Source organism: Sphaeramia orbicularis, chromosome 3, assembly GCF_902148855.1.
Source record: "Sphaeramia orbicularis chromosome 3, fSphaOr1.1, whole genome shotgun sequence".
NCBI lineage: Eukaryota > Metazoa > Chordata > Actinopteri > Kurtiformes > Apogonidae > Sphaeramia > Sphaeramia orbicularis.
In genome coordinates this window covers 34,975,567-34,997,401 of record NC_043959.1, presented here as the reverse complement: position 1 = coordinate 34,997,401, position 21,835 = coordinate 34,975,567, and the positions used below count along the sequence as shown (strand labels likewise).

At 35.6% G+C, this 21,835-nt stretch overlaps 1 protein-coding gene across 1 annotated transcript; it reads left to right on the top strand.

Annotated features, from left to right (window-relative positions):
• Positions 1–1,747: 1,747 nt before the first annotated feature.
• LOC115417235 (semaphorin-7A) lies at positions 1,748–21,244 on the top strand. Its single transcript, XM_030131249.1, has 14 exons — positions 1,748–1,863; positions 6,552–6,676; positions 7,257–7,313; positions 7,397–7,492; positions 7,693–7,801; positions 8,202–8,309; positions 8,413–8,552; positions 9,302–9,480; positions 10,083–10,185; positions 10,900–11,086; positions 14,253–14,368; positions 14,530–14,675; positions 18,753–18,826; positions 20,182–21,244. The coding sequence occupies exons 1-14, from the start codon at positions 1,761–1,763 to the stop codon at positions 20,514–20,516; spliced, it is 1,878 nt and encodes a 625-aa protein (XP_029987109.1). The 5' UTR covers positions 1,748–1,760; the 3' UTR covers positions 20,517–21,244.
• The last annotated feature ends 591 nt before the right edge of the window (positions 21,245–21,835 follow it).

Sequence of the window (21,835 nt, the reverse complement as noted above, 5' to 3'; positions counted from 1 at the left end):
TGGTACATTCATCGAGCCACTGTATATAAAAATTGGAGTGAATAATTTCTGCATAAGGTTGGCTGCCAGGCTTTGATATAAAGTTCATCCCAGTAAATGGTCAAATAATCTACTGATCATGACAAAATGCATTTTCAGAGTTTAAGAGTCATCATCCACTTACTGTAAGAGGAGTCATTGGTTTTACAAAACAATCCTTTTCCTTTTAGTCATTCTTGACAGATGACACTCATTTTTTCATTCATTCATTCATTCATTCATTCATTTTCTGAACCCGTTTTATCCTCACTAGGGTCATGGGGGTCACTTGGAGCCTATCCCAGTTACATAGGGGTGAAGGTGGGGTACACCCTGGACAAGTCGCCAGTTCATCGCAGGGTTGAACATGTAGAGACAAACAATCACTCTCACATTCACACCTATGGGCAATTTAGATTAACCAATTAACCTATTAGTGCATGTCTTTGGATGGTGGGAGGAAGCCGGAGTACCCGGAGAGAACCCACGCAGATATGGGGAGAACATGCAAACTCCACTCATTTTTTCCCCTCTTTCAGTCTTTTTTCTTTAAGCTTGTCTAAATATGTTTTATTTTGTTTAAAGTGTTTTGTTTTCCACTTTTTCTCATTTCAGAGTGAATTTTGGAGATCACGGATCGGTCTTGAGTTGTTGCAACCCTAAGTGATGCTCTCTTTCCTTTTTTTCTTTTCTTTTGTGTTTCAAAAGGTGTGGCTGCATCAGACATAAATGGATGCAAATTATTTATTCACTTTTATGTGTGCGTTTTCTTGTTTTTTGTTTTTTTTTTACAAGAAAAATATAACAGAAGTAACTCAGCCGTGGCCCAGAGCGCTGGAGAGTCGAATTGGGACTGAAGGGTTGCCAGTCGGATTCCATGCAATGGCAGAAAAAGCTGTTGGCTGATGTGCCCTTGAGCAAGGCACTTATCCACCCATCTGCTCCTCGGGCAACTGCTATGGCAAGCCCGCTGCTCCTAGTTTGCACTGTGTGGTGTGTTCCTGCATGTTCTAGAGATGGGTTAAAAGCAGAGGTTGAATTTCAGTGTGTGGTAAAAAAAATATATATATATTATATACTGACAATAAAGGATCTCATTTTTCAATTTCTTAATTTTCTTGACAGAGTTTCAACTTGTCCTGCATGTGTTTCATTATCTTGTTGAAACATCAGCTTTGACCTGGACAGAACAGTGCATGTGCACAGGAGAGCATGTATGTGTGAGTACTGGGAGACAAGTCCATACCTGCATCAGAACATTAGGAGTTATGGCAAAAGAAAAAAAAAAAAAAACTTTTATCAATAATCTTTTATTGCCATCTGCTGGCAGACTTGAGCACTGCAACTCAATCTGACCGTGTCTTTTGTACCACCGTCAAGTAAAGTCAAATTTATTTTTATTTGGTCAAAATATGAACATAGTCTGTTTTTGTATCTTTAACCATGATGTACAATTTAATTTCATTGAATTTGTTGTCTGAATTTAGTACTCAGTATCATTCACGTCTGTATTTTATCAACTGTCACACCACTTTAGGTTATGACATCAAACATCTGCCTTCATACGTTCCTGTGTTTTCTTTTATGGTCAAAAGTGTCGCAAACGGAAGAATAATATAGACTACAGCAAAAAAATATCTGAGGAGGTTGTGTTAATGAGTTAATGAGTCCCGCCCCTTCCCGTATGATATTCACACAGCAGAGCCTGAACACATTCTGTCTGTGGAGCACGCCCCAGGAGAATGGAACTCTTACGTTTAGAGATATATTTATTATTTTCTTGCCTCAGTAGCTTTTCAGAGGCAAGTTTGACCCATTTCCCGAGGATGACGTTTACAGGCGAAGGTATGACTTTTTTTTCATGATCTTTTTATAAAATAAACGGTAAACTAAATTATACCCAAGGGTTCAAATGTTATGGAAGAGGAAACTAGAGTAAACAGCTGGTGTTTTCTGCATAGTTACTTTAATCATCAATAATTGTTTTCCTGAAGTTTGGTCAGAATTAAGACTTTGGCTGAAAAAAAAGTCTGAGTCTCATTAATGCAGTGATTTTCAACCTTGGGGTCGGGACCCCACATGGGGTCGGCTGGAATTCAAATGGGGTCGCCTGAAATTTCTAGTAACTGATAAAAATAAAATAACAAAAAAAAAAAATTAAAAAAAAAAATTGAATAATAAAAAAAAATATGTGGTGAGTTGAGAGAGACAATCCCAATACATAACAGACATGACAAACTGTGAAGCTGAAACTGAAGCACTGTGGTTCTGTTTATCTGTCAAATGTTTATTGCGGTTGGTTTCAGATGCTGCAGCTCTTTCATAATTCATAGTTTGAGTTCTTGTTTGTTCAGTATTAATTGTCAGCCTTGTTAATACAAACTGAACTGACTGTACATATCCTGACCAAGGAAAATAAAATTCTTATTTTGTGCAGTAATCTACACCTGGCTTTTCTGCCTCCGTCCATAATAATATACATTATATAGACTAAATATCATCTAAAATGAATGTGTATTTGCAACATAGTATAGTAAACTATTACATAATCAAAAACAATTTAATTTAGCACAAAAAAAAAAAAAAGTCTGGGGTCACCAGAAATTTGTGATGTTAAAATGGGGTCATGAGCCAAAAAAGGTTGGGAACCGCTGCACTAATATGTTTTTACAGTTAGGTACCTGAACACACCACAAGACATCTATCTGAAACAGTGTTAATATAAGTCACTATAAATCACCAATGTCAAAGTGAGATTATTAAATATAGAAAGAGGAAATATAACTATAATTCTTTTGAAATTTTACATATTTTGGGTGATTTATCCAGCTCCAAACCTTAGAAAAAGTGTGATATTAGATCAGCTGAACTGGTTAAAGGGAACTTGTCACATCACATTTACACAACCTATGTCAACATGTGACAGTGAGAAAGACAAAAGGGAATAATGATGATATACTGCAGGTCCTTCAGGTTTTGGTTCAGTTTACCCCTTCAGGGCTCACTGTAAAAGAGATGCTCATAATATCTGTTCAATATGATATATATCACATGTGCGTCAGCTTTTGTGCCATGAGGAAGTCCTATCAAATTAATATTTTGCCTGAACCAGGCATCTAAATCATAAAATGTGAAACTTTGGAATGTAATATATAACACAATGGCACTGTAGAATAGGTTTCAGTGCAGCGGATGCCTTTTCACATTGATCTGGACTTACAATATTGTGTAGTCATCCTCCCCAAGATCTGGTTTCTTCAACCTCTGAGATAGACTTTCCAAGTGATATCCGTACAGAGGTGGAAGTAGAACTCAGATCCTTCATTTAAGTGGAAATATCAACACTCCAACACAAGTACAAGTTATGCATTAGGTTGGAAACATACAAAACATATGAAAAGTAGTGCAGTAAAATTATTTCTTGCAGTATTTTGCCGTTGTACAGTCGCGGAAAAAATTATTAGACCATCAAAAGTCATCAAAAACAATGGTTATGCAATCAAGTACTAACTCCTGTGCATATCATATGACTAAAACAGACAGAAAAGAAAACATGGAATGCCTAAAAGCACTGTTTTTGTCAGTACAATGCCATCGATATTAATGTAAGAACTGAAGTGATTTTGGTTATTATCAAGAAAATATGGAAAATGTCTAGATATCAACTCTGAAATTAAACTCTTATGAGCTATTTTTGTTGTTCTCATTTTATTTGTCCATTACCATTAGTTGTACCAGGCATTAAAATGAACAAGAAATTGAAGAGAACAAGGGTGGTCTAATAATTTTTTCCGCGACTGTATAATGTTTTGGCTTCATGTTACTGCTGCATTAATGTGTATGTTGTTTTTTTTTACCGCATTTGAACTATTGGTTGGCTACTGTATATAAGCTTATGTAGTTTAGAGCAACACATCATATTCTGTAAGATCATATGTTAAGTTCTGTGAGAAACCATGTATCTCTAAAATATCAGCTTTTCATGAACTCCCTTAGATTTGTGACATGGTATTGAGGTTTTTTGTAGTGTATTTAACCTTAAGAAGGAAGGTTTTCTCAACTTATAGAGAAACAGCTGATCATAATCAGCTGATCGAATATTCAAAGCCAATGTAAATGAGGATAATATGTTTTTTGTTGGATGGGGAGAAGCTGAAAAAATGCCTGACAGCTTTTGTTATTTACTTTTTGTTACTGTAAAAAATGGAAATCATCATCACTATCATTTACATACTCAAACATACTTGGATAACCCATGGTACTGAGGTACATAAAATAAAATGAGCACAGACAGAATATGAGGCATAAAGGAGTAAAAACCTGAGAGAAGACATGGAAATAACAGCCAAAGTTACATAAAATAACTTATAAGAGGTAGTTATAATAGTAAAACTTCACAGTAAAACAAGAGCCTTCAAAATAAACAAAATCAACAATATAACCTCGAAATTATCTTAGTGGTATTAATGAGGATAACTTAAAACAACAGATTTCACGTAGAGGAGGCATCATAACTAAAAGTCCCTTCCTGAATCGGTATCTTTGGCTCCTGTAAAGTGAACCTGGGCTGTGAATGGGTGCGATGGTTATGGTTCCAGGAGAGTAGGTCTAATCGGCAGGGAGGGAAATGAACTAAAATTGCTTTATGAATAAATACTAATAAGTATTGATTCCTCCTTTTTGCAAAGCAGGGCCAGCCAGTGTTCTATTATAGCAGACAGTGGTGTGTACCATAACTATTACCTGTGATCAGTGTTAATGATATATTGGATCTAATGGTTTAAGGTTTAAGTTGAACTGGACACTTTCCCATTAATAACATCTCCATAGTCTAAAACAGACAAGAAAACCACCTTAGCTGTCATTTTTCTGATTGATAATAGAAAACAGAATTTGTCTCTAAAGAGGAAAAAAACTGTTTAGGTCTCAGCTTCAACAGTAGTGAGTCGATATGAACACTGAAATTAAGTTTCTCATCAACCCAAATATCAAGATATTTGTAATGTTGGACGTTTCCAATTAACATGCTATCATAAGATTGAATTTAGTAAATACTGTACTTAATATTTCTTGCCTTTGGGAATAGCGTCCATTTAGTTTAGACTCATTTTAGTTAGAGGGATCTTAAATAATAACTGAAGGTTAAGGATGGCATCATGAGGAGATTCTGTGAAGGAATAAAAATTAGTTTTGCCAGCATATAGATGAAAGTTACAGACGAACAGCGAGGAGGTGATATTGTTTAGGTAAATAGTGAATAATACGGGCCCAAGAACAGAGCCTTGGGGAACCTCATTTGTGATGGGGAGAAAAGAGGACTGAATATTCCCATATGTGACACAGAATCCTGTGTGTAAGAGTTCTGAAACTGGACATCTGCCATTGTCAAAACCTAGTAGAGAGTTTCTATAAGAGCATAGAGTGGACACCTGTGTCCACGGCCTTTGACAAACTAAGAAAAGAGCACCACGGTGGTTTTTATTTCATGTCCATAGATATCTGACATGAATGAATGATTTATTTATTTTTAAAGTAGGACAGTTCTTATTAATTTTAAAACATTTACGCGTAAATACAAGAGATTATAGCCATACAGCTAATTTCCATCTGAAGTCCCATTGGCAGGTTAAAAAAAAAAAAAAGAACAGCTTACAAATAACATAATACCATAACTGAAGTAAGACATACAAAAAGAAAAACAAGCAATAACACATAGTGCACACAAACAGACAAACAGGGACCAAGGCAAGCCATCAAGCAAAAACTGATAAAGACTTGCACATGAATTATTATTATTATAAATATCCCATTGTCGCTATCACACATGAATATATTATAAATATCCCTTCATAAATAGCTCCTTTTTGAGAAGGGCATATTGAATATGTTTTGTTATTACTAGTGTACATGGCAATTGCTATTTTGTCTTGATTATCTTTATTTATTAATGTATTTGCTTGGATATTAGTTCCTTGTACACAAAAAATGTTTACTTTTTTCTTCTGCTCAAAACAAATGAATGAATGAATGAATCCCATTGTCGCTATTACACATGATTATATTATAAATATCCCATTGTTCCTATTACACATGATTATTTCGTATACATGTCATAGTGCAGTTGACCTGTGTGCTGCTGCATTTTTTGTTTTATGTGAACCAAAAGATTTATAGGATCACACAAACCACTTTTAGGCTAGATGAAGCATCCAAAGCATTTATTTGCACTTAGGTCTTTATCAGTATGAAGAGCTCAGCTAATTTTAGAGTTAGATAATGTGGCACCAAGTGAGCAGCCAGTAACTTTGCAGAACCTGCATCAAAGTGTTAACCGCTGTTGTTTGTGTTTTGTAAATAGAAACCTCTGTCAGGTGAGCTCATACTTAGTCAGCGGATATTGTTATTTATATTAAAACAGCTTTTATTGTCATATTATAGAAGACAAGGTTATTTCTGTGTACTATATATACTATATATTTGTGTGCGGTAACAGTCAGAGGTTTGTTTACGATTCAGATGTTGTTTTATGACAGAGTCTACAATGACGAAGATGCCACTGCATTTTTTACCGCTAAAGATTCTCATGGAAGCAGAGACAGATGTTGTTACAGCTGTGGGAGGACTACAAATTAATACGTTCAACTTTCATACTGAACAGGTACTGAATCATGCTATTGCTGTAATTAAACATGTATTATATTGAAATGAAACATGCATTGAAAGGGATCCATTAATACATGAGTTGAAAGTCACTCGCGTGCTTTATCAAGATACATCTTTATTTTATATCTTACACAACTCATCTCACGCATACAGTCGCGGAAAAAATTATTAGACCACCCTTGTTTTCTTCAGTGTCTTGTTCATTTTAATGCCTGGTACAACTAAAGGTACATTTGTTTGGACAAATATAATGATAACAACAAAAACAGCTGATAAGAGTTTAATTTCAGAGCTGATATCTAGCCATTTTCCACGGTTTTCTTGATAATAACCAAATCACTTCAGTTTTTACATCAATAGCTATGGCTTTTAGGAATTCCATGTTTTCTTTTCTGTCTGTTTTAGTCACATGATACACACAGGAGTTCGTACTTGATTACATAACTATTGTTTTTACTGACTTTTGATGGTCTGATAATTTTTTCCTGTATATCCTGTGTCCACCAGTGAATTACAGAAAACATTTATTTACGTTAACCCAGTTTTTTTTTTTGTTTTTTGTTTTTTGTTTTTAGGCAGTGGAAAGAACAGTGGAGTGGGAAGACTGCATCAGCAGTGGAGCTCAGCAAAGAGTGAGTAAAAATCAGAGTGGATGAGTTGAGCGTGCGTTCACTGGTCGAAATATGACATCCAATACTTGTTCTTGTTCATTTAGGACTGCAGTTATAACATCACCGTGGCCCACAAGATGGAGGGAAACTATATGTTTGTGTGTGGAAGCAACGGCCGAGAAACTTTGTGCTGCAACATGGTAGGACGCTGCAGACGTGCACCAGATGATAGCGGAAGACAAAACTATCTGTACTTAGGGACACATTTTTATCACCACTTTTAAAATATTTGTACTTTAAAACACTTAATCACATTTTGTATTTTTACCAATTGCTAAGAATATTTTAAGGCCATTTTTGGTTTGTGTTTCTGATGTCAAGACTGTTTTTCCTCACACAGAGTACTGCAGAGACTTCGGCCAAGTGTGTTCCCTCTAATAATGTAAGGAAAATAAAGGAAAGTATCAGGGAGTTTTCCATAAAGGGACATGAACAAAGTGCTCTTGTTGGTAAGTTTCACTAAATGCAAGTGCTCCTTATCTATCAATCTGTGCATTTCTACTCACCCAGCCTGAACGACGACATTTTTTATCCTTACTTGTCTAGTAAAGAGGATCACTAATGAACTCTTATCTGCTCTGTTTACGTCTTCATGTTTCTCTCGGTTCATTACTTTTTGTTGCTCTTACACAAGAGTTAAATGCACTGTGTTATTTACAGGCTGAAAATTATTTTTATAATCCATTACCATGCATTAATGGCCGATGCCTCGAGAATGATTTGGTAAATATCAAGTGAATTTCCACGCTATGACTTGCAGCGAAAACTGGAGTCTGAAAGTCTGGAAAGTATCCTGGCAACAAAACAAAAGTATCATATTTTTTCATTTTTTTCTTCTGTCTTTTACAGAATCTGCAGGAGATGATGATTTTTACATTACAGTCTCTGGGTCTCAAGACTATGTTGGCATAAACAAGTTTGGGAGACATAGAGTCGGACCAGTAGACCACGATAAAGGTAATTGTCTGAACTGTTTTTTAAGGACATGACATGTTTAGTAAAAAGTGCCCAATCATTCGTGTTGTACGGAGGTCACCTCTTTTGTTGTCTTTGTTTTTAGAGCAGTACTATGTGGGTCTGATGGTCGGTAGACAGGTGGATCCTGGGCAGGACAAAGTCTACGCTTTCTATAAAGAAAAGAACGAAGACCCAGGACTGGACAATGAGATGTGGCTTCCCTTTGTGACCCAGGTTTGCATGGTAAGTCCTGCATAACTCTGAAAATACACAGACGCCCATAAAGTTGGAATAAAATATTTACCCCGCCTCCCAAAGGGGGAGGCAAAGGGTATTGTTTTTGGTTCAGTTTGTTTGTTTGTTAACACTCTAGCAGCAAAACTGTTGGCTGAATTCATACCAAACTGGGTTTTTAGATTGCCAGTTACCCAGAATAAATGTCATTACATTTTGGTAAAAGTAGGTTAAAGTTCAATTTTTTTTAATGAATTTTTATATCTTTTTTTCCCCATTTACTTACTTATAATGGGCAAGATTTTACATGTCTATAAAAACATTAATTTTGTTTCAATTTACTTCAAACGTGGCACATATATAGAGGCAGCTGATGTGATGACATCAGCACATGCATAGACATGATGACATCAGCTGGATCAATGCCAAAATAAGCTACAATGTATGCAAAGGGTGGGGTTTGTTGTGCCTGGCACCACCTGTTGTACCTTTTCTCAGCCAGTGATTGTGATTTATTCTTGATTAAGTGCAACTTGGACTCAGTATGTGATCACTGCACCTGGTCAAAGGTGAATACTGATGTGTCTAAATAGGAAGAAAACAGGAATGTGTCTGAAAATAAAATGAATCCAACTTTATGGGCATCAGCGTAGAATCAAAACAACATATTACCTAAAATATATGAATAACATTTCCATATACTGACTATTACATGTGGAGCAATTTCCTAACATTAATGTTCTGGTGTTTGTTTCTAGTCAGATATTGGTGGTCCGAAAAACAACATGCAGTTTAGCTGGACGTCACAGTTGAATGCCAGGCTTTTCTGTGGAGATCCTGTGAACAGGAAACACTATTCAGAGCTGGTGGATGTGGCGACTGTACCGGCTGAAAACTGGATGGATACCAGAGTCTATGCACTCTTTAGAAATGAATGGTACGACTCCATTTTCATCAGTACATGTCAAAGAATATTAAGGAACAGAATGTTGTAATGTTCAGCGTAGGTGCAACATTTATCAAAGTTTCATGTTTGTTTCAAGTTGAGTCAAAGAGGAAGTAGCTTAATATGTAAGATGAACTAAAGAAACCATTTGGTGAGAGGTTATGCTTTTTCCAAACATGTAATCATAGAATACAGGTCAATGGTCAAAGTCACCCCGTCCTGTGATATTTTGGTGTCATATAAAAAAAACTTATGTCCAGTCACTAAAGCAACAAACCTCAACTTGCAACCAAAAATCCTCAAGAGAATGAGTAAGCACACTGGGTTTATGGATATATTAGGAAATAATTTGCATGTACTGGGGATTAGTTCAGAGCCTGTTAGTGACAACATATTGTTTCTTCTTTTCTTATCTGAATAAGTTGACTCTAGTTCCTTTTTTTAAATCGTCTGCTCAGCTGTTCCGATGTGTTATTTTAAAGTGCTTTGCAACACTGTGGCACAAACATCTGCTGACCTTGCCACAGTCCCTGCTGTTGTTGCTGCAGGCGGTGGTGGGCAGACTGCTGACATCCTTCTCTTTCTGTCTGCAGGGGTATAAGTGCTGTGTGTGTCTACAACATGCAAGACATCGATCAAACCTTCCGAACTTCGCCATTTAAAGGCTCAGACAGACAACATCAAAGGCCTCGGACAGTATGTGTCATCCAAATAGATCTCATATGGAAAATTTAACATCTAGCTGCATCTTTTAATTAATCCCAACATCACAATATTATTATTACTAGTGTGTTGACCCCTGGGGAACCACGGATTCTAGATCCTCTGATACAGTTCTTTACTTTACTTTCTTGGTAAATTCCACTGGTATTTTCAGTTGAATAACCTCTCAGCTGGTATGTCTCTGCACATGAAATTTGACACCATGACAGCATGGCCCTATTATTTATCTGTTGCTAGGTAACCCACACATTCTGTGATTCTGGGCATAGCAACATGATTGGCCATTGGGAGGCGAATGTATTCCAAAATTACTTATATCTCCCAAAATATTGGTCCTATCAACTTGCCATTTTCGCTAGTCTCTTCTTTGTCCAAAAAGACATAATTTTGCCAAACTGCAGCAGGCAGCTCTTTGTGGATTTTGTGTGATGCCCGAGACACACAGACAGAGTCCACTTCCCTTTAATAATACAGATTATTATTATTATTATTATTATTATTATTATTATTATTATTATTATTATTATTATGTGAAGAAATAATCAGTACTATACAATTCTCCTATAATTGACACACTTTTTTAAAGGAGCTGTAATGGTTCCAATAAAAGAAAATGTTATTCTTCTTAGAAAGTTTTTTTTTTTTTTTTTTTTTTTTAACCTAAACTCTACATTCTTTATTCCTCAGTGTGTTTCAGACAGCACAAAGATTCCTTTAGAAATCCTAAGGCTGATAAAGACGACATCGGAGATGGAGGACTGGGTCCAGCCTGTGGACAGCTCTGGTCCACTTCACCACAACTACACTCACATCAGTGTGGACAATGTTGAGGACAAAATGAAGAACAGCCACAGAGTTCTGTTTCTGTCTCTACGTGAGTAATACTGTAACAGAAACATGAGAAGAGGACACTAACAACAGAAACTGTGACGTTTATTTAGGCTACTTCTGAGCAAGCAACTAAAGCATTAAAACAACCTTTTGTAAGCTTTTCCAACCAGACAGATTACAATTAGTTTCAAAGGAGCAGGAATGTTTTTGGCTTGTTTTGACATGATTGAAATCAGAGGACTTTTCTCTTTTTTTTTTCCTGTTGTTTTTTTCTTGGTATCAATAACATCCTCTTCATGACTCAGGAAGTTTAATCAGGAGCTTGGGTCATAGTATACTCCTTTATAATTTCCACAAGAAGAGGAAATAGCACGTGAATTGTATCATGTGAAACAGCTTGAGTATCTATTTGGACCCGTATGATGCACAAACAAATGGTTGTTTGTAATATTTAACACACTGGACAAAGGAATTAGAGATGAGGGCTGGATCAGACAGAGCTTTTGCAGGATACTGGGGTTATCATTTTTTTTTTATCTTTTTAAATATATCCACATGGCATTTCCATACAAAGATGTGTCTGTTTGTTGGTCAGTCCATACTAAGTTGCATTTACATTTAATATCTGTGGAATGGTTTGACAGAACGTTGCATAATTTGGCACAAACATTTATTCATTTATTTATTCATTAATTTATTTATTCATTTATTTATTTATTCATTCATTTATTTATTTATTTAGAGCATGCAAAGAAACAAAATAAAACCAAAACAAAATAACATTTAAATGAACAGAATCTGTCCTCAAGTATAAACCAGTCTGAATTTGCATGGTCAAAACGAAGTAGGAAGAAGCATAAAGTTAACATTCACTGAAACATCTTTGGTGGCCAAACGTCCAGGTGAATGAGACACAGAACAACATATTTTAGGCCGTAACTTCTAGTAACTGAAAGAACTACATGACCAGATTATGATGCAGTTATAGTCAGTGCATCTGAATGAACTTTTTTTTTAGATAGTTGTTCTCAGTCACAGTTTAGTTATGTTTAGACACATACTGTAACTAGTCGGTTAGTGTTAAAACTACTTAGATATCTGAAAACATGACTGTATAAGAGAAACAAACTTTTCACGATGTTAATTACTTGTTAGAAAGCCCTTCTGGCAGAGATCTTTACATTTGGACACAAATATACACTGTGAGTATAATATTTTTGGGGGGGTTTTGACTACAGTGACCTTTAAGAAGTGATTTTAGACTTTTTTTTCTTTTTTTTTTTTTTAGAATGTGACTAGTGACTGATGATGTCAAAACAAAACTGACAAATCACGTAAAAAGTTGAAGTAAAATCTGAGTTCTGCTAATATGAATTATAATGTACTGCCACAAAAAAGTCACCATTTGACTAAGTAACTAAGCAAATAGGGAAGATCCCTCCAATGGATAATTACTGAAATGATTAATAGGTTTCATTGTGGTCTTTAACTAATACAGTGAGAAGATTCATATTTCTTAAACAATCCTCATAAAGATTGGACAGTGTTTAAATGGAAAAAGGTCATGTGGTCTGATGAGTCCAGATTGACCCTGTTGAGAAGAGAGGTATGCAAAGTCATTACCCATCATGCCTAGTGCCTACAGTACAAGCATGTGGGGGCAGTGATACGATGTGGGGTTGACTCACTCTGTCAGGTCTAGGTTGAGCAACATTATGTGTCCAAATGAGGTTAGATGAGTACATGAACATACTGAATGACAGAGATTTACTCTAAGTGATGATGATGCTAGGATTCATCAGGCTCAAATTATGAAGGAGTGGTTCAGGGAACATGAGATATAATAATCCTTTATTAGTCACACAACCAGGAAATATATTAACCCTTTCATGCACAGTGGTCACTCCAGTGGACAGTTCTTCTCCAGCTGTTCTCTTGTATATTCATGGGTTTTGTTGTTTTAGTTCCATATCAGCCAATACAGTGGATACTTATGCACCATCCCATAATAATACACTGACATTCAGACCATTACTGTAACTGTACTGTTCTAGATAAACCTGATCTGCACTAACATAATTGAGTGGAAATCAATTGTTATCTGTTAGAAAAAAAAGTTTTTTTTTTTTGCATTTTATCTCCATGAAAAGAGTAATAACTAGCATTAGAATATGTTAAAATGTGAGAAAACATGAGATTTTATTTTATTTCATTGTTTTCATATCACTGTCTGATATTGGGTTTTAAACACGTTTCTTTACTTCAAAAATTAAATGCATGGACATTTTTGTAACGCCATGAAAAAAAAAAAAAAAAAACTTGATCACATTGTTTTTTTCATGCCTATGGAGGAATAAAAACACTCAAGAAAAAAATCTTAACTAAGGTTCTCATAATTAATGCATGAAAGCGTTAAAATTATTTTCACACATGGATTGACCACCACAGAGTCCAGGCCTGAACCCCACTGAAAACTTTTGGGATGAGATACAGAAGACTCATGCAAGATATTGGTGAATAAATGTAGTTATGGATGAAAATAAATGTGGCATTTATTGTGATATTGCAGAAGCATTGTGTGGCATAATCTATCTAGCAGTAAATTAATCCTGCAATGAAACCTAAAGGAGGTAAAACAAAATAGTGTCTGACTTTTTTTGGCCAGGCAGTGTATGATGTATATTAGACAATGTACAAATACTACATTGTCTCACTGATCGTAACATTTCATCACTATTCTTTGTCCTGTAGGTGCATTACTGTATAAAGGCTATTGAATCACTTAAACAGTTCCCCATCTCATTGCATATTTATGATGCACATAATAGATGAAAACCCTAGAGTAAGCATTAGAAAGTGTGTTGCATACATGTCTAGACTGTGTGCTCTTAAGTCCATAGTAAAACCATGTCTAACTAGATCTTGATTGATTAAATATGAAGGAACAGTGCTTCAGCTTTTCCTTGTTTTCTGATTCACTCCATAAATATTTAAACATTAATTCTACTTTGTCAGTTCGTCAGAGGTCGACGTGTCCCGGTAAAGTACATGCAGAGGCGGCGGGAAATGATTTCTTAAAGCAACACATTGTTTATTGTAGGAGTCATATGAGATGATGAAGTATTAGACACGTGGGATGGTCTGTGGGTGTTTAATTTGTTCAGACAGGTTTGGCTGTTTAGTCATCATCCTCCTTCCTGTTTAACCAGATAATGGTGGAGTTCATAAGGTGATGCAGAGTAAGAATCAAACCTTCATCATCGCTGAATACCGACCTTTCGGCCAGAGAGCTCACATCCACGGCATCACCCTTAACCCCTCCTCAGTGAGTAACTCAGCCCTGCTTATGCTTGTATTCCCACCCAAATGCATCATGGGTGGGGTGGGGTGTAGGGGTGCGGAATAGTCCTATTCATCTGGCAGCAATGGTTGTGATGTGTGATCGGTGTTGCATATACTAAACCTGAGTGCTCTGTGTCATTGCAGAGGAAGCTGTATGTGAGTTCCAGAGGTCAACTGGTCCAGCTGGATGTAGCAGACTGTGCCCAGTATGGAGATACTTGTGAGGATTGTGTCTTAGCCAGAGACCCATACTGCAGCTGGATCAATGAGCAATGCACCGCTGAAACACAGTAAGAAAAGCACGTATAGTCAGCTTTAACACACATCCAAATGTAAACAGGGCTTTTTTATTGTACATCCAAAGGTGACACATACAACCATAAACGCTGCATTGTGTGGGGGCTTCACAGTGTGAGCAGTCTCTTTATGATGCGTCACTTGTTGGATATCAATAGCCTATTGTTTTATTATTTCTATTGCACAATGAGCTGTATTCTATCACTAATGATTTGCCTCCAAAGTGATACTATGATAATATTGCACAAGTTCAGGACTTGAGTGATACTAGTCCAAAAGCCTTCAGCCTTCTATACAGGGTTTGTACACATTTTTCAAGGCCAAATTCAAGCTCTTTTCAAACACTTTTAAGATTAATTTTCAAATTTCTCCAGCACATCACTTTATCACTGAGGTCACATACATATAGTCACGGAAAAAATTATTAGACCATCAAAAGTCATCAAAAACAATGGTTATGCAATCAAGTACTAACTCCTGTGTGTATCATGTGACTAAAACAGACGGAAAAGAAAACATGGAATGCCTAAAAGCACTGTTTTTGGCAGTACAATGCCATAGCTACAGATGTAAGAACTGAAGTGATTTTGGTTATTATCAAGAAAACATGGAAAATGTCTAGATATCAGCTCTTAACCCATAAAGACCCAAACAGCCACTGGTGACCAAGACCAACTACTAATGCAAAATATTTAATACCTGTTGATTCACTAAGTCTATCAATCCATATGAATAATTGATGTAAAATGCAGTTATTCATCTTTTCGTGGTCATCAGATATGACCCATTTGGATGTTCAGAGGCTCTGGGTTAAGTCACTTTATGATCGATTTTACAGAAAAAGTCACTTTTTCTTCAGTTTTCTCTGTTTTCATATCATAACTTTTTATTTTACTCTAAGCTTTAATGAACATCTACATAGTCGGTGAATTAAATATGGGAAAATGCAGGATTTACACTGAAAAAACTCAAACTAAACAGGATAATATTATAATAAAAGGTAATAAATCACTTAGGAAAAGGTTAGATACAGAGAAAAAATAATTTGGGAACTGACAGAAAAGCACCACTGGGTCTTTATGGGTTAAATTAAACTGTTATGAGCTATTTTTGTTGTTACCATTATATTTGTTCAAAGAAATGTACCTTTAGTTGTGTCAGGTATTAAACTGAACAAGAAATTGAAGAAAACAAGGGTGGTCTAATAATGTTTTCCACAACTGTATCTACAGGAATGCACATATTCATGATTTTTTTTTTTCACTTTTTATCACAGTGATGTGCATTGTATTATGAAATAAATATCTAAAATTATATTTCATAGTAGCAAAAAGTTTAGAAATTAACCCATAAAGACCCAGTGCTTCTTTTGTCAGAGTTCATATATTAATTTTTCTCTCTATTTAATCTTTTCTTATGTGATTTATCACTAGTTATCATATTATCCTCTCTGTTTTGCATTTATTTCAGTGAAAATCAGGTATTTTCCTATGTATATTCTACCGATCATGTACATTAATCATCATACTGAGATTACATTTGAGGGCTATCATTCCAAAAACAGAGAAAACTTGAGAAAAAGTGACTTTTTCAGTCAAATTTATCATTAACTGAACATAAACCTAGTGTCCCCATCCACTGTCATCAATCCAACTCTATGGGTTTTACTGGTGAATTAATGTTGTAGAAGATAATGGTGTTTCCACGTTCACTACGGAGCCTCTGAACATCCAAATGGGTCATATCTGATGACCATGAAAAGATGAAAAACTGCATTTACACCAATTATTTACATGGATTGATAGGATTAATGGCTCTAAAGTTATTAAATATTTTAGATAAGTAGATGCTTTTGGACACTGGTGTATATCTGGGTCTTTATGGGTTAAAGGAGAACACAAAGTTTTTGGCATTCTTCAGACACACTCGCACTGAGACGAAGGTTAAGATAAAAATGTACCTGGAGTCAACCTGAGAACACCTGGAAATTTTGTTTTTTGAATAAAACTTTATCGCCTCTTTGTGAGTAGCTTTTGCTTGAGTTAATATTAAAAATAAGGAAAGAAATCACATCACAGAGTTATAATTACAAGCACTTTCAAGCACTTCAGCTAAAATTCAAGCACTTTTCAGACCATGAAAACACAACATTGAAGTTCAAACATTTTCAAGGATTTCAAACACCCGTACGAACCCTGTCTATAGAGCAGTAACTTTTGTTTTGTACACAGTAAGCTCTTTGCGGCCCACTTTACTGCCTACTAGCTATATTTCTGACCTCTATACAAGCACAGTACTGTGTCCGTAATTCCACAGTAGTCAGCTGTCTGGGGGATGCAAAACAAAGACGACATGAGAAGAAAGTGCATGACATTTACAGCGATACTCCATTTTACATATGCGGCTGAATTGCTTTTTCTTCAGCAATGATTTGGAAAAATATGTGAATCATACTGAGCATACCCACAAAACCCCTCAGCACAGAGGACGATTATTCCACAAGGGAGATTTTACAAATATCTGAGACATTTCCACAGCCACAAAACATTTAAAGATATGTGGAATTCCCTGTATGTGATTATGTGCATTTGACACAACAAAACAGAAAGAAATACCAAGAGTCCCCACCCTTTTAACACTTATATGACATTTAACACCACACCATAAAAGTGAGAATACAAAAAACACAGACGTGCTGAATTCCCAGAGCAGTTTACTGGTCGAATACTGTAAATCATTGGGCATGTACGTAAACTCATAAGAAAACAAGGAAATGATGATAGTATGACAACACTTTTGTTGTGCTAATTTGTTTTCTGTTGAAGTTATTGCAGATTTTGGCCTGTTCTGAAGAACTGCACTGGGCATTTGTTCTACTTTACTATCTTTTGTTTTCTTTGTATCCAGCTGTATAGTCAAACTTGTAACTTGAAATACTGGTTTGACTGCAAAGCAGAGCGAAACATCCTTTTACTCGCAACAGGTTTTAAACCACAATTAGATTTCTTAGTAGCTGATGGTGTGAAGCGGGGTTGTGAAAGACATTTTAAAAACGGTGACATACAAAACCACAAAGAGGAAAGTAGTGCAGGGGGCTTTAACTTACAGGAAATCATAGTAGTCTGAATCATCAGTGGGGTCATATCATTTTATATATGGCGGATATGACTAAGAATGATAAGAGGGGAAGGTATTCTGAGTAACATAGGAATCAGAAGGTGGGTTTGGATGCTGAGGAGCCCCCATGAGAAATCTGCTGTAGGCCCACAGTAAAAGTAGAAGTGAGGGGCGTTTTTCCTTGATACTCACATTCAAATGTTCTGTAGGTCTGTGTGGAACTGAAGAACACACACCTACAGAAGTCCTACATATTGGAATCGACAGGGAATTTCTTACTGAAATCACTGAAGATGTAGCTTTTCTTTACTTTTGCGTGGAAAGATTTTGTTTTGAGAAAATTACATGAAGACATAAATTAATGGTCGAGGGCAGTAATATTTGTACATACACAGATCTTTCTTTCTTCCTCTCTTTCTTACTTTCTATATTACTTCAACCACTTGCAGACCAGTCACTGACATTTATTACATTAATTTACGGTAATAAAATTTTTATGGTGTTTTCCAGTCAAGTCTGACTCACTCAAATGTATTGTGAGTGAATTAATGCAGCTGGATCTCCTCTTAACATTTAGGATTTTGTTCAGTTTTGCTGGGTCGGGCATTTGCGTGGTCACCTTTTGACCCTTTTTGACCACACACACTGTTCAGACTATACAGTGCATGTATAATTTCGAGCATGTATTATTTCATTTCATTTGTTTTATTATTATTATTATTATTATTATTATTATTAGTAGTAGTAGTAGTAGTAGTAGTAGTATTTATTTATTTATTTATTTGCTATTACTATTATTATATATTTATGTATTTTGTTATTTGTTTGCTATCAATCATTTTTGTACCAGCACTTATATTTTGTTGGTTGATTTTTGTTTTGATTTCACTGTTTACATGCTTGAAATAAAGATTTCATTCATTCATTCATTCAATTCATTCTTGTTCTGACAGGGGGGAATGGCAGGATGTAGAACACGGAAACAGTGGCATTTGCAAGTCTGTGTCAAAGACTTCTAAATATTTAGGTAAGTCGATGCTTTTCACAAAAATCAGGTCTGCAATGACACAAAATGCTTTTAGGACACAATAATGAGCAAACACTGTGTAATAAATGTAAATCATATAATATTTTACTGCTCAGTATGTTCCGTACACTGTCATTAGACTGTAAAAGGCCCTGTCGGGTCAGTGGTGTGTGTTCAACTTTGATATCTTTGTCGGTTTACTTAGCTCATATGCATAGTTCCTGTTCTGGTGTGTCTGGTTTTACACTGTGGTGAGGTGTTGATATCAGGTCTTATCACCCTTTTTCCCATATGCTTCAGTTGATATGAAAAAAAGCATCTGACTAGTTCTCGGAATTGTGCAGTATCTTGTTTTGCATGCTGTGTGGTGTTGCCCTAGTCATGCCTCTTGAATGTTGCCTTTAGCGTTTATCTGTTCTTTATCTGGTCTTTGCTGTCGATCAAGTAAATTAAACACACTCTCAGATGTTGCAAATGCACCATATTTATAATTTCAAGGTATTCTGCATTACATAAAAACATTCAAGTAGTTTTTTTATCTGCTGGTGGAACAGTTTTGTGATTCCTTTCACTGCTTCTCAGATTGGATTTCTCTCACTTTAGACACATTTTCTAAACATTCTTTACTTTGTCTCTGCAGTTTTTTATGAATTTTTTTAAATCTTTTTTTTCTCATTTACTTATGATGGACGAAATTTCACATGTCTGTAGCAGCAAAATTATTGGTTGAATTCATACCAAATTGGGTTTATATATTACCAGTGACCCAGAATAGATCTGATTATATTTTGGGAAAAGTAGGTCAAAGTTCAAATTTTTAATGAATTTTTTTTTACATTTTTTTCCCCTCCCATTTACTTATAATGGGTGAGATTTCACATGTCTATAAAAACATCAATTTTGTTTCAATTTACTTCAAACTTGGCACATATATAGAGGCAGTTGATATGTTGACATCAGCACACGCATAGACATGATGATATCAGCTGGATCGATGCCAAAATAAGCTACAATAAGAGTGAGGGGTGGGGTTTGTTTTGCCTGGCACCACTTGTTTTACTTTCTAGTTTAGCTCTTCGTGTCTTCTTCTACTTATAGTCATACATTCCAAACCTTTACTTGAACTTATGCTATTATTATCTATGCTACTATATTATTATCAGTCCTACATGATTTAAATAATGTCCATAAGTCCTTTATATAAACGTGAAACCTTAATATCACATGGGAAGATGAATCCAGTCACCTCTGTTCTTGCCAATCCACTGGCCATTTAATGAAAGCCACATCAGTTTAAGTAAATAAAACTGAATAAATATTTATAGATGAATAAATATTGGTCTTATGTTTTTCAGCTTCTGCTTCTGGTATCCTGTCTGATGACACGATCACACTGCCCCTTGAGGCCAAGTATTTCTTAAGCTGTCCTATATCGTCGCATCATGCTGAGTACACCTGGAATCATCCTGAAAGTACGACGTCATGTAACCCAAAGGATCAGCAGTGTTTACATCTGATCGATCGCATGAGCCATGAGCAGGTGGGAACATACTTATGTGTGTCGAAGGAGATGGGCTACACCAAGGTCCTGGCAAAGTACCAACTCCAGCTGGAGAGCAGAGCAGGGAGCTGGTCATCAGGCATGTTAGTCTGGGTTTGTTTAGTGGCTGCGTTATTAGTCCTGACTTAAAGAGTCATGTGATATTATTTAGGGTTCCAACGGGTTTCTTCAAATCAAATATAAGACTTTTTAAGACCTTTTTAAGTTTAGCTACTTTGAACAGAATTTAATGCCTAGTTCATGGCCATATTGGCAAAAATTCCTGACTCCTAGAATTTAGGAAAATGTATTTATTTACTCCAACGCCTTGATTCCCACCGTTCTGAGTCATTTCTCAATGGGAACTAAGTTGGCAATACTTGGTTCCTAATTTCAACATAAATTGCTAGGTTGTAATGGGTGGAAGTGAGTAGAATAACATTTCCTGTCTTTGCAGTTTGGTCATTTAGCAGACACATTTAAACACAACACAGCAAGTGTTGGCATGGCAACATCACTTAAGATATACCATATCAAATTTAATACATTTTAAAGACTTTTTTTAAGGTAAATGCAGATTTTTAAATTCAAGACTTTTAAGACCCCATGGGAACCCTGAATATTGTATCATCATGACATGATTGAGTAGAGAGGTGATATAAGTTATTTTTGATAAAGTATTTATAGTAAATAAAGTTCATCAAAGTTTGTCAAATAAAAAATAAAACCAGTGCATACATGCACAGCAATAAAGTCAAAACAAGTGGTGCCAGGTGCAACAAATCACCCTTGCACATATTGTATCTTATTTTGGAATTGCTCCAGCTGATGTCATCATGTCTATGCGTGTGGTGATGTCAGCATAGACAGACAAATGTCAGCCATTATAAGTAAATGGGGGAAAAAACAGATTTTAAAAATTCATTAAAAATTGAAACTTTGACCTACTTTTCCCAAAATGTAATCACATCTATTCCTTGTCACGGGTAATCTATAACCCCAATTTGGTACCAATTCAACCAATAGTTTTGCTGCTAAAATGTTAACAAGCAAACAAAGAAACAAACCGAACCAAAAACAATACTAGGTAAAAATATATATCTGTCCTTTGTAAAATGTGATAATCAATACTAACCTTTATAAATACAACTAATAATTAAAATCATAGGGATATTTCCAGCACAATTTTACTTATGTTGAAAGTGGATTAAGTTGTGAATTAGTATAAAAAGGTCAAAACAATCAGCAAGAACTGTGTTGACCTCATTAAAAATATTTACAACTGTTACTTGAATCAGCCAATTCTAAAAATAATAATACAAATAACTTCTATTGTAGAATCATTTAGAAGTTGATGGTACTTGTCATTTGTGTCTTGTTGGTTTTACCTGTATATAGAAACAATTACATTGATGTCTATGCCATAATATTGCCGATTTTGTGTTAACATTCATAATTGTAGATGATTC

Excerpts from the sequence above, each read along its gene's own strand:
- LOC115417235 (XM_030131249.1), top strand. The coding sequence starts at position 1,761 with ATGGAACTCTTACGTTTAGAGATATATTTATTATTTTCTTGCCTCAGT. Across the intron at positions 1,864-6,551 it reads GATGACGTTTACAGGCGAAG|AGTCTACAATGACGAAGATG; the intron begins GTATGACTTTTT and ends GTTTTATGACAG. Across the intron at positions 8,310-8,412 it reads ACCAGTAGACCACGATAAAG|AGCAGTACTATGTGGGTCTG; the intron begins GTAATTGTCTGA and ends CTTTGTTTTTAG.